We start from the raw sequence: 14,787 nt of genomic DNA on the forward strand, positions 1-14,787 counted from the left end.
GTCAATGACATCACCAAGATGGCAACACAGGAGCTTCTGAATATCCATCCTTCCACAGACACGTCAAATATACAGCCACACAGGTATACGGCTGAGCAATCCATTTCCTTTTCCAGCAATCTGGTAACCATGAATTTCTTGAAATATGAAATACGATAGGAGATAGATCCTTCAAGTTGTTATTGATTAAAGGGTTTGAAAGATAAAATTTTAACATAAAAGATAACAAGAAACTAATGCATGAGAGATGTATGTTGAATGCTCAAAGCAGCAGGTAAAAAAACTGACTTCCCACTGTTGTTTCTAAGACAGATTGGAGAGTCCGTAACAGTAAAAAAAGACCCTCAGTTGTAAGATGACCAAGCCTAAACATGGGACATTTTTTCATGAGAAAAAACAAGACTCTGCACTAAAGTCGTGTTAAGACATTGGAGATTTAAGGGTACGGTCATTCAAATCTTCACAAACTACTTCTGCCGTCTTCTTCTGTTTATTCCCTTTTTCATTCCCCCAACAAATCCAAAGCGCCTTGGAGGCAGTGCAAAGACCCTAAGACAAGGGTAAGAGTAGGAGGTAGCATTAACTTTGGAGGAAAAGGTTAGACATTCTTTTCTCCCTGTCATTGAACCTTGAATTTAACAGATAGTGTAAATTTGTCAACCAGCACCTGCCTGTTTGTGTGAGGCGGGGTACAAGAACGTTCAGGACTTGGGGGACAAGCTGTTTGGTTAAGGGGCAGGGCATGACTAGGATATTGAGTTGTGAAGATTTCGACTGTCTCTTTTCTAGGTCTTAACCCTCAGCAATTCCCAAAGCACTACACCTTTCCCCGCAGGTACGTAAACAAAACAAAACAATTGTAAGGGTAAGATTATGTGAAGGGCGTAGACGGGAGCATTCCGGAGGAAAACCGCAAGCGAGAGCTCCTTCCAGCAAGGAAGTCGGATGGGCCGGAGCCGTTAGAGCCACGTTGGCAAGAACCTCGTGAACCACGGGAAGGACTCAATGCGCGGATGCGCGTCCGGGGCTTCGCCCGGAACCTGCGCTTATCGGACCCCCGATGGACTGTCAGGCGGGAAGATGAGGGATCCGGGGCTCCAACCCACCTCCCTTCCCGACGCCTCCGACTCCGCGGCCGCGCGGAACAGGCAACGGCGGAGACGGCTCTCGCGAGGTGGACGGAAGACCGCCTCTCCCCAAACCCGGCTACTTTGCTGTTAACCGAGGCTTGGAGGTCCTCCCCCCGCTTCCGAGACGCCTGAAGGCGACGCCACAACGGTTCCGGGTGTCACGCTCGAGCCCGGCGGGGTGCGGACCTCCCCAAATCCACGCCCTAAGTCCCGGGCTTCCTCCCGCCTGTGGGGGAGGGCCAAGAGAAAACACGTACCAATCAGGATGTAGACATGGAGGACGTTCTCCCTCTGGGCCAATAGGAAGGAGGAGGGCGGGGCCGCTCGCCCCGGGTTTAAACCTTGTCGGCTGGGCGGTTAACGGCAACCGGGACGTTTTTGCGGGCCGTGCGCTTGCGCGAGCTGCGGGACGCTAACCGAAGTCTGCGGTGCTGCGCTAGCCGGGCGGCGGGACTCGGTGCGGCCGGCGAGGCTCGGCGGGGCCGGTAAGCGGGCACCGGCGGGGATTGGTGGTGCACGGGCCCCCGAGGGCCGGCCAGCCTCCCGCCGCTGCGGAGCGGTCGGGTTCTGAGTGGCACAGAGTTCAAGTTTCCCTCCCCAGGTTCCCCTTCCCCTGGGCTTTCTAAGCCTCGACGCGCCGGACGTGCCGGGTGCGCCGCCTCCCGAGGCAGGTGTGAGCGGCGCCGTGCGCGCCCGGGCCCCTGGAGGTCACAATGTGCGCCTACTGCCTGGGGGCGCGTCCTCTGCCTGCCCGATGGCTGCAGAGGCGAGGACCCCGGTGGTCGTCACTCAGCGAGGTGGACCGGGCGAGGGGCCTGGGGGCTGCGGGGACCGGTGCCCGCGAGGGAGCCGGCTTCCCCCGAGGCCTGGAGCATCCGCGACGGTAACCACGCCCGGGCCAGATGGTGCAGACTCTAATCTTTGTTGTTGTAGTGAAGAGGGAAAAGTCTTCCCACCCTCGGGTTAGGTACACCTTTTGTGATCTTCTGGATGTAACTGTGCAAGAAGCTTTCCCTAACGAGTTAGAGTAGGGTGTAAAACTGAAGAACCCTGTAGTCCTACCCTAATATGGAAAAAAAAAAAAAAAAGCAACAAACACCTTATTCCGGTTGCAAAAATTACAGTTTCATCCTTTTGAGAAATAAACCCAAGCACTGTTAAGCACATATAAAAAAGGAAAATACTGGGGATTCCATCAGCCACAGATCAAGAATAAGTTCATATTGGGGTTTACTTCAGATATAGTCATTATGAATATATATTTACATGTTATAAAATATTTTTGTTTTTATATGATTGTATATTTTGAATATAACAAAGCGTATTTAAAAAGCAGGTTATGCCTTTGAGGCCCTAATATTTCAGGAATAAGTGTCCGTGTCAAATGTAGATGCGCATTGTAATTTTTAATGGATGTATGGTCTTTCTTGCTATGGCAGTACTATACCATATATTATTTAACATATTCCCTAATGCTGGACATTGGTTTTTCCAATTTTTTCATTATCATAAAGCGTTTCATTATCATAAAACAGCATGATAGTAGTTACTTGTTTGCATTTCACGTCCAGCTTATCTCCTTAGAATAATTCCTTGGAAATGGATTATGGCTTAGAAATTATGGTATAGTTTAAAATTCTGATTCATAATGCCATAGTGCCCTCCAGAAAAATTGTTGTCCCCACCCCAAACACATACAGTATAAGAGTGCTTAGTTCTCCACACTCCCACCAGCACTGGGTAGTGAAAAATCTTACCACTCTTAAAAGGATATCTTAATGTTTTTATTTGCATAATTAATGAGATGAAACGTCTTTTCTATGTTTATTAGTCGTTATATCTTTGATAGATCATCTGTTTTTATCTTATTTTGTGTACCTTTTAATAGCTTTCTAAGAGGAATTTGAATTAGTGATTTTGAACCTGTAACAAGTATTTCCCCCAGTTTATTTCTTTGGATTGTGGTTGTCTTTTTTAGGCTGTTTTATTTTCATTTGTTCTAATATTGTGGTTCTTGAAACTGCATGCTTACTTTCCTAGAGGTAGAGGAATTTGTTCTAATTCTGCAGTAGCCTCCCAGCAAAGTTTAGAATCTTATCTCTATTCCAGTTTAAAGTCCTCCCCTTCCACCCTTAGTCCTCTCACTGGCAACTAGCTAGAAAGTGGGACACTGAATCGTTTAAGATTCTTTTAAGAGAAGATACTGTTGGGTATTTTGATCGATATCTGTATTTATCTACAAAATATTAGCTATTCTAGCTTCTGTGTGAAAATTTTCGCCTAAGTAAAGAGAAAATATTTTCAGGTCTTTATATTAAAAAGGAAGAGAGAGAACTGACAGTTACTTTGTGGACCTTACTAAATTTTACATTTTATTATTTGCAAACACCTACCTTCATACATTTGAGGGGAAAAAAATGAGTGTGCAGTAATTTAACCGCAAAGAAAACATGTTAATCACTGTATAGCATAGCACACATGCCAGAAAAAACATTTCTTTGGGCTTTAGTGTTGGAAATCCTCCCAGCCCAGACAGAATCCAGTTCCATTTCTGTGCCTACTTTCCTCTGTTCTGTATTTATCTTTTTAGTAGGTAGTTTTGTACTATATGAGCATTGAAATATTACATGTTATATACATTATAGATGTAACGTATTTTATATATATATAATTGAAACTTCACAACCTATTGAAATAATTCCTTCCACTTTTCTGATGAGGAAAGTAAGAGCTAAGCCCTACTTTATTTCTCACATTCATTTAGTCCCTACTATAGGTTTAACTTTGGAATTTAGATAATATATTATACAATACAGATAAATGAAGTAATTTTGCAAAGTTACATTTGGGAACTTCTAATTTGCTTCATCTGTGATGATTGTCCTGAATTTTTCTATGGTAACTACCAAACATGTCACTGAATCCTTACTTTTCTAGACTTGGTAGTATAATCTTGTTAACCTTCAAAGGACTTCACTTAAGATCTAGGACCCTGATCCTGTAAACCCTTTTGCCTCTATAGCATGTCCTCCGCATGGCTTTTTAGTGCTTTTTGTCCCATTATCATTTCTTTAGAGTTGATTTTTTAAACACAAGTGATTCCCTAACTCTGTTCTTTTCTAGGTTTTTCTTTGACTCGAAAATTAATGCCAGTGAAGGTACATTGAAATAAGGTAGGAAGTCGGAAAAAAAATTAAGTGCTTTGGTTTGTCCGTATATGTTCTAAGTGGGGATATTTTGCTATGTTCAATGATTATGCTAAAAACAAAAGTTTCTTTACATCCAAGTTAAAGAAGAAAGCAGTCATTTTAAGAACATTCAGGGCATTATGAAATGCAGGCAGATCAGGTCCCCAAAACTGATGACATGGTTCAAACTCCAGAAGATCTGGATCATATAATTGGCTGTTTAGAAACAAATCTTTTACTTTATACAACTATTTTCCTGTCTCTAAAAGGGGATCTTTTCTGGTTCCTACTCTGCTAGAATATAAAAGCTATTATGTCTTCCTGTTCTTCAAAACTACAAGATCACTTCACTGATACTATTTTATTTTCTAAACTTGGAACTCTTTCAGTGAAGTCTTTCTGTGGCCCATCCACTGAGCATTAAGTGTACTATTTCTATGTTAGTATTGTTTCTAATTGGCCCATACATTAATTATATTTTAGCTAGCAGCTTTAAGATATAAACCATATTTGTATACATGGAGTTTTGAATATAGGTAGGAACAAACTAATTGTTGGTTGGTAAATAAAACTTTGGATCATGTAACGTACTTATAGATGTGGATAAACAGTGCAGTCTGCAGCAGTGAAAATTGTTATCGAGGCAGAAAGTCTGAGTTCATTTACTTTGATATTTGTTATTTTAATTGCTATAAAGGATAATGTGTTATTTAAGAGAACTTGAAACTCTTTCGAATAAATGTGTTTGTAAGTAGCACTTGAAGGTTACTTATCAACCTTGAGAACAAGCAAAGCCCCGCCTCATTTTCCTGTCCTAGTGTGAGTCTGAAGAATGTGCCACAAACCTGAAACATAGGAGTTATCCTGAAAGGCCCCCGATCTGCACCTTGCATTCCCTCCCACAGTCCTGGTGCTTCTCTTTTCTTAATCTCAGGTTCACCTACTTCTCCCCATTACCCTGCTGCAAATCTAGCCTAGGCTGTTACCATCAGCTTCCTTGATTGCTCCAACAGTCTCCTAATTGGTCCCACTGACCTGCCCTCTTACAATGCACAGTGTACCCAAAGCAGTATTTTTGCTGCACAGTTCTGGCTTTTAATTTATTTTTTAGTGGCCTATCCAGATAAAATCTAAGCTCTTTGAGGAAACATGACCCTTACTTACTTTTCTAAACTATGCTGATGCCACTCTGAGACCATACTGTTGTATTTACAATTACCCGAATGCGGATGCTGTAATCTTTTAACACTGTGCAGACTGCATCCTCTGCCTTGGACACGGTTAAAGCTCTGCTGCTTCATCTCCACCTTAATTGATTCCCACTTGTTCTGCAAGGTTAAGCTTGGGTATCTCCTCTTTAAAAGAACTTTCCTTGAACCACTAGACCAGGGGTTGGTAAACTGCATGGCCTGTGTTTATAATGCCCACGAGCTAAGAATGTTTTCTGCCTGTGTAAAATGTTGGAGCCCCTTTGCGGCTCACACAGCACTAGATAAGCTGTGAGATGCTGGGCCTTACCCACGTAGGTCGCCTTCAGGAATTAACTTGCTTGGCACTAAATCAGTGTGTCAAATATATAACGGACTAGGTTTTATGTTTTTAAGTTTTGATACTTGGGCAAAGCTCTTTATGAGAATTCAGATGAGTAGTAAATATCTCATCTGCTTTTAAAAGGACAGCACAACACATCGGATACTTGCAGGACCCGGCTTTAATGAGTTTGAGCACAAGGAACAGGCTCCCAGGTGTGTGTAAATATACGTCCATTTTACAGTTGCTTTTTGCTTCTTCCATCTCAATTTTTTGGGACAAGAATGAAAGAATGTTCAAACTCTTTCTTGTTCAAGCAAGAACTTCTTTAATAGAGCCTAATGTTCTTTTGTTGCCTTCTAGATCTTGGTGAGATTCCTGTGGTTAGGTGATGCTTTCAATTTCTGTTTCAACACATACTCTCTTTGTTGGTTTCTCCAAAATAGTATTTTCTTCCTCTAGTGTGTCACTACAGTCCCTTTTGGCTTTTGTTTCTTCCTCATGGAATAAATGTGGATGCTCGATGCGTCCCCTCCGTACAAAATGCTCGATCCGGGATTCTAATCCTTGGCATTTAGGACGATCCATTAGGGGTTTATATGTGCGCATTTTCACGCCTTCTACAAAGGCACTGGTCTGCTTGATGACAGAGGGCTTAACACTTCTCCACTCTATCACTCCATCCATCTTTGGTCCTATAATATATACAGTCAAGCATTATATTGGGTACTTTTACCACAGCAGAATCACCTCCAAACTTTATATGAATCTGCCTCCCCCATAACCCTGTGTGACTCTGGCTCCCTGTCCTACCTGACCCGCAGGGTACTGCGACAGAGTCTAGTCCTTGCAGCATGCTGAACAGCATCTGAGTTTTCACAGCATGATTAGCCCATAGTTGCTGAAGGTGGGTAACATTGAACTTCTGAACTTCACAATCATAGATCCACTTAATATTTTCAAACTTACAGTCAAACAAGACTAGAGGAAATTCTACAGCCATACTAGAGAGAGGAGAAACAGAGTATGAGCATACACAGCAACCACCCAGCAGTTCTTAAAAAACAGGATTAACTGGGTTAAAAGGAGGAGGAAAACTTTATCGAGTATTTCATAGCTAAGAAAACAGAACACCATCCCTAACCTTGAACAACTTTGTAATTAAAAAAGAGAAAAAAGCAACAAACCACGGATCAGCTGGTTAGGCTTGATTCACAATTGTGTAAGTTTCAGCGGTAACAAGCCACCTAGAACTGAGCTGACTTGGCTCCACCGTAATGCTGTAAAGTTACTTCAGGGGCCTGGTCCAAATGCCTATTTCTTACTAAGAGGATAGAACAATGACAGAAGGAAGTCAGACAACACCACTCCCTGCTGCAAGTTCATAACATTCTACAAGTGAGAGTAAAAGCTTCGTGAAGGCAGAATCAGAGACTTAGTTATTTAGGGAATGGTGGGGAGAAGGAGATACGTTCGAATATATTTTAAAATATACTAAGGACAATAGCTATTTTATATTTGGGGTTTTGGGGGGTTTTTTGGTTTTTTTTTTAACTTACCTGTATTGAGGTTTCTGAGGATTCTTCTCTATGTTCAGCAGTTCATCAATAACCTCTGGCTGCTCCATTCCTTGGCCAATCAGAAAAAGGACAGCCATCATACAGCGGACTTGGTGGTAAAGGAACGCCTGGCCAGTCACTTCAAACTGACATAACTGGAAGGGTTCTTGGCACCTCTCCTCAGCCAGACTTTGGTCCACTAGCTGTACTTGAGCAGACAGAATAGACCTCTGAAAGTTAATCACCCCATTGGCTACATCCATTTTACATAAGTTCCTAAAATCGTGCGTGCCAACATACTTCTGGGCTGCATAGTTCATGGTTACAATGTCTAAATCAGCACGAGGGAAAAAATAGCGGTAAGTCCGCTCAAGACAGTTGAACCGAGCACTGAAGCTGGGCTCTACGGGAGCCCAGGCCAGGACACGGATGTCTGGAGGGAGCACCCGATTGAGGATGTGGGTATAACGGATCTCTTTAGCCACATCATTGACTTCATCTTTAAAATTAAAGTCCTCTGAATCTCTGCCCTTTGGAAAGTGAGAACGAAGGTCAAGAGAGATCACCTGTGGAATCAGAGAAAGATAATGTTTTAGAGATGCAAATAATTTGAATCCTCAGTATGTACACCCAAAATAATATTGGCATTGCCTGCTTTGTGAAGCACGATAGTGGCTCTTACCTGTCCGAAGGCACTAACTCCTTTGTCTGTTCGCCCACACCGGTGATAGTTGGATGTCTGTCTGTTTTCTACTAGTCGAGTCTTGGTTAGAGCTTCAAACAGTTTCTCTTCAATTGTGTTGTTTGTGTTTTCCTGGCTGGCAAAGCCCTGATAGCCCCAGCCCAGATAGGCTATCTTTAGGGCTACGTGTCTTCGACCGTGAGCACTGAAATCAAATGCGCGCTTAGCTTTTCCAGCTCCTGAAGAATTTTCTCTAATGTTTGAGTCCTTGTTGGCCTGTTCTTTTTTAAGTCTTTGTACCTCCTGCTCCAGTTCTTGTACTCTTTTTAGGAGTTTCTCAGTCTGGATTCTGTCTGCGTCATTTTCCGCCATGATAAGAGAAACCCAGGAATCAACGAATCATAGAGGTCCACCCTACCTGAAAAGAGTAAACACATACAACAGTTTTGGTGCTGATTGCTTTGGTGATGTCAGTATCATTCCATTATATTCAAACAGTATCTAAGATTTAATTTGATGCCTAAAGGATACAGACCTTTGATTCTGACCAAGATCAAGCATTCAGCTTCATTATTATGGGTTAATCATCCAAATATTTTTTTCCATCCTGTCTGGTGAATTCACAGTGGAAGAGGAAGGTAGCATCAAAACAATATTCAGCTAGCATTGTTAAGATTTATGTAGTCAGACTTTAGGAAAAATGTCTGTAGATTTCATTTCTCTTCTTCATGAGCTGAGATGGCTGAGGACTGAAATTATTGATATTTTTTCCCTAAAACATTTCCTTTTGACTTCTCATATTTACCCAGTCTTTCTAATCATAACATCTGTTTATGTGGAACATTTGTTATGTCTACTCCGAGTTTCTGTTGCTTTCCAACATTTCACATAAAATCAGTGGCTTGTATGTTACATCATCTAATACTCAGTTCCATCTTAAGTGTGGTATAGTGGAGCTAGCCTGATGAAAGAAACTTGTCAGTGATTGTACTTCATACTGGAAGTAGAATCGGGTTAAAATTTTCCTACTTTAAGCAGTTTTGATGGCAGAAAGAAGGTAATTAAGCATCGTGATTTGATGCATGTTCTGACAAAAGATTTCTGTACCTCTAGCAGTTAGAAATCAGTCTGGAAAATATAATTTCGATAATCAGTGTTGAAATTCCTGGCATATTTCAATAATCCGAGGACAACTATACTACGTCTTTGAACTGGGGACAGAACTAGACAATCTTTGCCTGATGGTTACTTTAGTTACAGAATATCATCCCCACGTCTGTTCAAAGGCTGTGTTATTTGAGTCTCAGTAGCTCATTTAGTTTTTTGCCCTTTGAGTTTCTATATCTATGATAGATTAAAAGTTCAAATGTAAAAAGTGAAACGTTAAAAGTACTAGAAGAAAACATGGAATAACTTTCTTACAACCTTGAAGTAGGAAAGGCATTTCTAAGTAAGGTGCTGTAGAAACCCAGAAAACCAAAAAATTTGACTACCTAAAATTGTAAGTTTCTACCAGCAAAAAGTCAAGAATGAATAACAAACTGGGAAGAAAAATTTAATGATGGAGAGTATTTCATAAATATATAAATCAGTTTTAATACAAAGATCAGTAAGAAAAAAGCCCAGCAACCTGAGAGGTAAGTGGAAAAGAACAAGCATTTCATACAAAGAAGCTTATAAATGTGTGAAAAGATGCTCAAATTTACTCAGTTTACATAAGTGCTAATTTATATGGGAACTATTTTCTTTACCAAACTGACTGCAAAGATGAGAGGGTTTGATAATTTACGAGCCGGAAGAGAGGAAGGAGAGACGAGCTCTGGCACACACACTCAGTACAACTTAAGAGGGCTTTTGGCAGCAGCTGTCAGAATGGAGTGCACACATACCTTTGGCCCCACCTGTTCCATTACTAGAAACTTAACGTACACATATGTTTGCACAGGTATGTAAAAACTTACAAAATATTGTAACATTTTTTAAAAGCAAAAGAGTAAGTCTAAAATAAATTGGGGACGGACTGAATAAATTATGGTACATCCATACATTGGAATTTTACACACCTTTAAACAAAATGAAGGTAAGTCTGCACGTGCTGATGCAGCTGGATCACCAGGCTGTCTTTAAGGTTCAGAAGAGTTGTATTATATGCTCCTTTATGGTATAAAAATGTGCATATGAATATGGAAAGTTACTGGAGAAATTATAAAAAAACCACCTTTGAGAGTGAAACTTGGTGTTGGGGGAGGCAGTCCTTGCTTAAAAGTACCATGTATGTGTATTAGTTTTTCAGTTTAAGAAGAAAAATAGTAGGGACACAGGAAATAGCGGGCAGTAGATACCTAATCTGGACCCAGTCAGGAAACTGGCATTGGGTGTCTGGCTGGTTGATTTGGGTACTAAAAGCTGTCAGTTCAGTGACAGGGTACTGGGATGAACATATTTAGCTTGGCAACTAATGACGCATTATTACTTAAGCATATGAAGCGTGTGCATGTATATTCCTGCTTTTGTGATGGTTTTTTGGATTAAATCACTATTCATGGTTAAGGACTCTGATGCCAGACTGCCTGAGTTTGAATTCCGGCTCCACCACCTACCTTGGTATAACCTTGGGCTATTTAATCTCTTAATGCCTCATGTTACTCATCTGTGAAAAGGAGATACTGAGTACCTATCCCACAGTTGTGAGGATTACATGAATTAATAAATGTAAAGCACAAAAAGTAGTGCTGGATACAGAAAGTGCCCCTTAAGTACAAGTTACATAATGTGCTCTAAGTATTGGGCCCCACCCACATCTTTAGACTCTGGAGTTTTTCTTACGCCAGAGCTCACCTATCCTCGGAGCTACTTAGGTGGCAAGACTCCCAGGCAGTAAAAGTGGGAGAGAGTAAGAAGAGAGTGGCAGTGGGAGCAGGTCCTCTTCTCTAGAGCTGAGCAAATGCCCCTCCAGACCGCTCCCACACTGCCTGTACTAATCTGTATTTCATTATGGATGTAACTGTTGTACTTATGACTGCCTTAGCCATTCTTTCTGCATGTGACCACGATAAAATAGTCCACAAGAAGGGAATGAACAGTTATGAGCTGGGAATTTACTATCAGAAAACTGATCAGTGTTTTCTCTTGCAGAAGGTCCTACAGTGTAGGGGAAGGAATGGATGAACTCGTGGGACCTGATGGGCAAAAATGGGCCAATATGGATCCAGAAGAACGAATGTTAGCAGCTGCTAGAGCTTTTACCCAGATCTGTGCAGAGCAGGGTGAGGGAGACGTCAGGAGAGAAGCCCAGTCCATCCAGTATGATCCCTACAGTAAAGCCTCAGTAGCCCCAGGAAAGCGACCTGCCCTTCCTGTCCAACTGCATTACCAACATGTAGAAAGTAACGCCCCTTCGGAAACGGTCTCAGAGGGCTCCCAGAGGCTCCGGAAGCCGGTGATGAAGAGAAAGGTGCTGCGTAGGAAACCAGGTGGAGAAGTATTAGTGACAGATGAGTCGATTATCAGTGAATCAGAGTCTGGTGCAGAAAGTGACATGGATGTCTGGGACTTACGACAAAGGCTGATGAATCTGCAGTTCCAGGAAGACAGGGGATCTCCAGCTGATAGTTCACAAAAATTTAATCTCCCACATGAATACCAAGGAATGTCTCAGGATCAGCTTTTTTGCTACCTACAAAGAGAAGAAATGGGCCCTCCAGCTTATGAACAAGACCTGATTGTTGCCAGCCGACCCAAGTCCTTTATTCTCCCAAGGCTGGACCACTTAAGCCGAAACCGGAGCAAAGTAGACCGGGTAGCCCGATATTTTGAATATAAACGAGACTGGGACTCGATGCGGTTACCTGGTGAAGATCCTAGGAAGGAATTGCGCTGGGGTGTCCGAGAGCAGATGCTTTGTCGGGCAGAACCTCAATCCAAGCCTCAGCACATATATGTTCCAAACAATTACCTAGTACCAACCGAGAAAAAGCGATCTGCCCTTCGTTGGGGTGTTCGCTGTGATCTTGCAAATGGCGTAATGCCCCGGAAGCTTCCCTTCCCTCTTTCTCCTTCTTAGGGCTTTTTTTTTTTTTTTTTAACCTCTCTCCTTTCACAGGATTGTTTGCGATAACCTGGTTCTTAATATCTCTCCTTTTATTTAAATAACTCACCTGAAAGCCTATGGAACATAATAGAGTAAGGACCTTGCCCATCGTTGGTCTTTCTTAGGTATCCATCATATTGGTATCACATACAACTAAACTTCCGAACTACCACTGTCAAATCCAACAGCTCCAAGAGAAATCAGGCCAGAGAAAAACAGACCTGGCCTTTCTGTTTCGTCATTAAGCAAAGCCAACACAATTTCTGTTTTATAACCCTCTAATCTTTGACCAATGTGAATTGCTGTTTTTATTGGTGTTTTTAAACTTGCTGGGCAGTAAGCTTATCCATTAAAGAATTTTGGAAATTTGTGAACTTGACCTTATTTTTACTTCAGTATTTCCCAAAGATAGTCTCAAACCTAGGTTATGATTCTGCTTGCAGTCATACTCCCCTTCATAATCTCACCAGCTAAATAAGAGCCAAAGGGAAGGAACAAAACCCTGCTCTACACACAATCCTAAAGGAAGGTAACAGCACAGCCTTCATTACTAAAGGAATACAGTAAATCCAGGTAACTGGTAAATGATTTTTAATAAATGCTTGACAATAGCACTATATGACATAGAAGATTCTAACCCAAGTTTTGTTTCAGAATCATTTCAATAATATATTGCCCTCCATTTGTTACTTCTAGAATGCCATACTTTTTATAATTTGCCGGTAAGATTTTCTTAGAAATTATGCCTGTCATTTGAAGGCCATTCCCACTCTGCAACAGAACTTCAAACTGCAAACAGCTGGAACCAATGCAGACATAATAAAATGAATTGGGCCTATCTGGGTCCAGACCAAACCACTAATTCTTCTCACCTTAACCTGGATCTATTTGTTATTGATGTTTCTAATCCGATGAGGAACACCTAAACTCTGGAGGTTGTCAGCTTTAGCATTTAAGCCAAAAGAGTGATAGCAGAAAGTTTGCTTGTTCAAGGAAAAAACAGCTGTGAAACATAAAATCAATGCCCTTGACCATTACCATATGCTAAAATACATTTTCTGCATAATATGTAAGCTATGTAATTCATTCACCCAGTTCCATTGCTAGGCATTTATCAGGGAAAGAATCAGTGGCTCAAAGAAATATGTAGGGTACAATCACTGCAAATAAGTAAAAACCGCAAACTACTCAACAGTAGTAAATAGATTATTGTCATTGAAAATCTATGGGGACCTAATGGAAAAACGCAAATTAAGTGAAATAGCTAGGTTGCAAGTTGTACAGTATGCTACATGTACACAGGCAAGGCACAAGGGAAGATTAACACCTAACTGGGTAGTGGGATTAAAAAGTTAAAAGCCACACGGCACATTTTACATAACATACAGCAAAACACTTCAATGATTTACCTTCTTTATTATGTATCTCAAAGTCCAATATTACCAAATCAAAAATTTTCTATCTAGTTCAAGCCCTTATTTAACCAAAGAACTAGTCCAAAGGGGTAAGCAAAGCGAATAAGACATCTTCCTGACTCGGTACAGTACTTTCCCTAGCACGCCGTATACCCTTTTCAGGGTGAAGCACAGTGGTTCGCAAGCAACTATGTAACATCTGGAAGGGGGCCACCAAGTTACCACAAAGAGGAACTTAGTGCGTGCGCTAAGCATTAGCTGTAAACATCTAAATCATACAATGCTACAGTTTCTATGTATTTTTGAAGTTAAAAAGTTTTAGTCTCGACAGTATTAGTAACCAGTGAAGGAGCAGAATGAGCGTTCCTCACAATAACTTTATGTTAAACCAAAGAGGGAAGGAGGGGTAATTTCCAAAGGATTAGGAGACACCCACTATGATCACTAATATTGGAAAGCAATCTCCCGAACAATTTGAAAAATGCTGCCACGCTTCCCCACCCCATATACTACTGAGATCCCGACCTCGGCTAATATTTCGTTTTATGAGCAGAGTCTTAACTCCGCAGCCCCAGGGAATCGACTTAGAGAAGCTCCTACTTCTGCACGTTTCCAACAAGAGCTCCAAGAAGCACCAGACACACAAATACAGGGATTTAAGCGAAGTCCCACTTCCGTACACAAAAGAGCGCTTTCCTGGAGAGATCGAGGTATGGGAAAAGGGAGTGGGGGAAAGAGGGAAACGTCCATATATTTCTCCACTTGTCCGTTCCTCTTTGTAGAACCCAGAAAATAACCCACCCCCCAAATCCCACGCTTACCTTCGGGTGGCCGACCACGCAGCTTTCCGCAAGACAGGAAGCTAGCACTTTCCGTCTTCTACGCGCGCATCTGTGGGCTCATGGGAAATGTAGTCCATCTTTATGGGAAATGTAGTTCTAAGAGCCGGGAGCGCAGGCTTGACACTGAACTGCCTAATTTTTCTAGTCTGGGCACCATTTGTCCGCCTCCAACAAGGCAGAATCTGGGGCCTGCGGTAGGACAGGAATTAAAGAAAGGATAAATTCTAGTGCGCTAAAATAATAGAAAAGTAATTTTTCAAATATCTGCTATCCTTATACGAAAACTAAGATTTAAGAACCTGGCCCAATTTTATACTTACATAAATTAGTAGAGAGTTATCATTGAAAGTC

The 14,787-nt window shown here is 41.7% G+C and overlaps 2 protein-coding genes across 4 annotated transcripts; one reads left to right on the forward strand and one right to left on the reverse strand.

The window, feature by feature from the left end:
- Positions 1 to 1,462: 1,462 nt before the first annotated feature.
- Positions 1,463 to 12,558, forward strand: HYLS1 (HYLS1 centriolar and ciliogenesis associated). 2 transcript variants are annotated; one of them, XM_031443422.2, is made up of 3 exons: positions 1,463 to 1,615; positions 4,254 to 4,303; positions 11,225 to 12,558. In XM_031443422.2, the coding sequence occupies exon 3, from the start codon at positions 11,250 to 11,252 to the stop codon at positions 12,150 to 12,152; it is 903 nt and encodes a 300-aa protein (XP_031299282.1). In that variant the 5' UTR covers positions 1,463 to 1,615; positions 4,254 to 4,303; positions 11,225 to 11,249; the 3' UTR covers positions 12,153 to 12,558. The 2 variants fall into 2 exon arrangements, with proteins under 2 accessions (XP_031299282.1, XP_031299283.1); XM_031443423.2 differs by lacking the exon at positions 4,254 to 4,303.
- Positions 6,012 to 14,466, reverse strand: PUS3 (pseudouridine synthase 3). 2 transcript variants are annotated; one of them, XM_010986478.3, is made up of 5 exons: positions 14,416 to 14,466; positions 8,090 to 8,507; positions 7,408 to 7,973; positions 6,662 to 6,852; positions 6,012 to 6,543 (listed from the first exon to the last, which is right to left on the reverse strand). In XM_010986478.3, the coding sequence occupies exons 2-5, from the start codon at positions 8,459 to 8,461 to the stop codon at positions 6,233 to 6,235; spliced, it is 1,440 nt and encodes a 479-aa protein (XP_010984780.1). In that variant the 5' UTR covers positions 8,462 to 8,507; positions 14,416 to 14,466; the 3' UTR covers positions 6,012 to 6,232. The 2 variants fall into 2 exon arrangements, with proteins under 2 accessions (XP_010984780.1, XP_064338270.1); XM_064482200.1 differs by lacking the exon at positions 14,416 to 14,466 and adding an exon at positions 8,625 to 8,756.
- Positions 14,467 to 14,787: the final 321 nt, after the last annotated feature.

This window comes from Camelus dromedarius, chromosome 34, assembly GCF_036321535.1.
Source record: "Camelus dromedarius isolate mCamDro1 chromosome 34, mCamDro1.pat, whole genome shotgun sequence".
Taxonomy (NCBI): domain Eukaryota; kingdom Metazoa; phylum Chordata; class Mammalia; order Artiodactyla; family Camelidae; genus Camelus; species Camelus dromedarius.

What these genes read in the sequence shown, in the direction of transcription:
- PUS3 (XM_010986478.3), bottom strand. Translation starts at nt 8,461, where the DNA reads ATGGCGGAAAATGACGCAGACAGAATCCAGACTGAGAAACTCCTAAAA. An exon ending in CCTCAGAAACCTCAATACAG is followed by an intron (nt 6,853 to 7,407) that starts GTAAGTTAAAAA and finishes TCCTCTCTCTAG; the next exon opens with TATGGCTGTAGAATTTCCTC. An exon ending in CGCAGTACCCTGCGGGTCAG is followed by an intron (nt 6,544 to 6,661) that starts GTAGGACAGGGA and finishes TATATATTATAG; the next exon opens with GACCAAAGATGGATGGAGTG.
- HYLS1 (XM_031443422.2), top strand. Translation starts at nt 11,250, where the DNA reads ATGGATGAACTCGTGGGACCTGATGGGCAAAAATGGGCCAATATGGAT.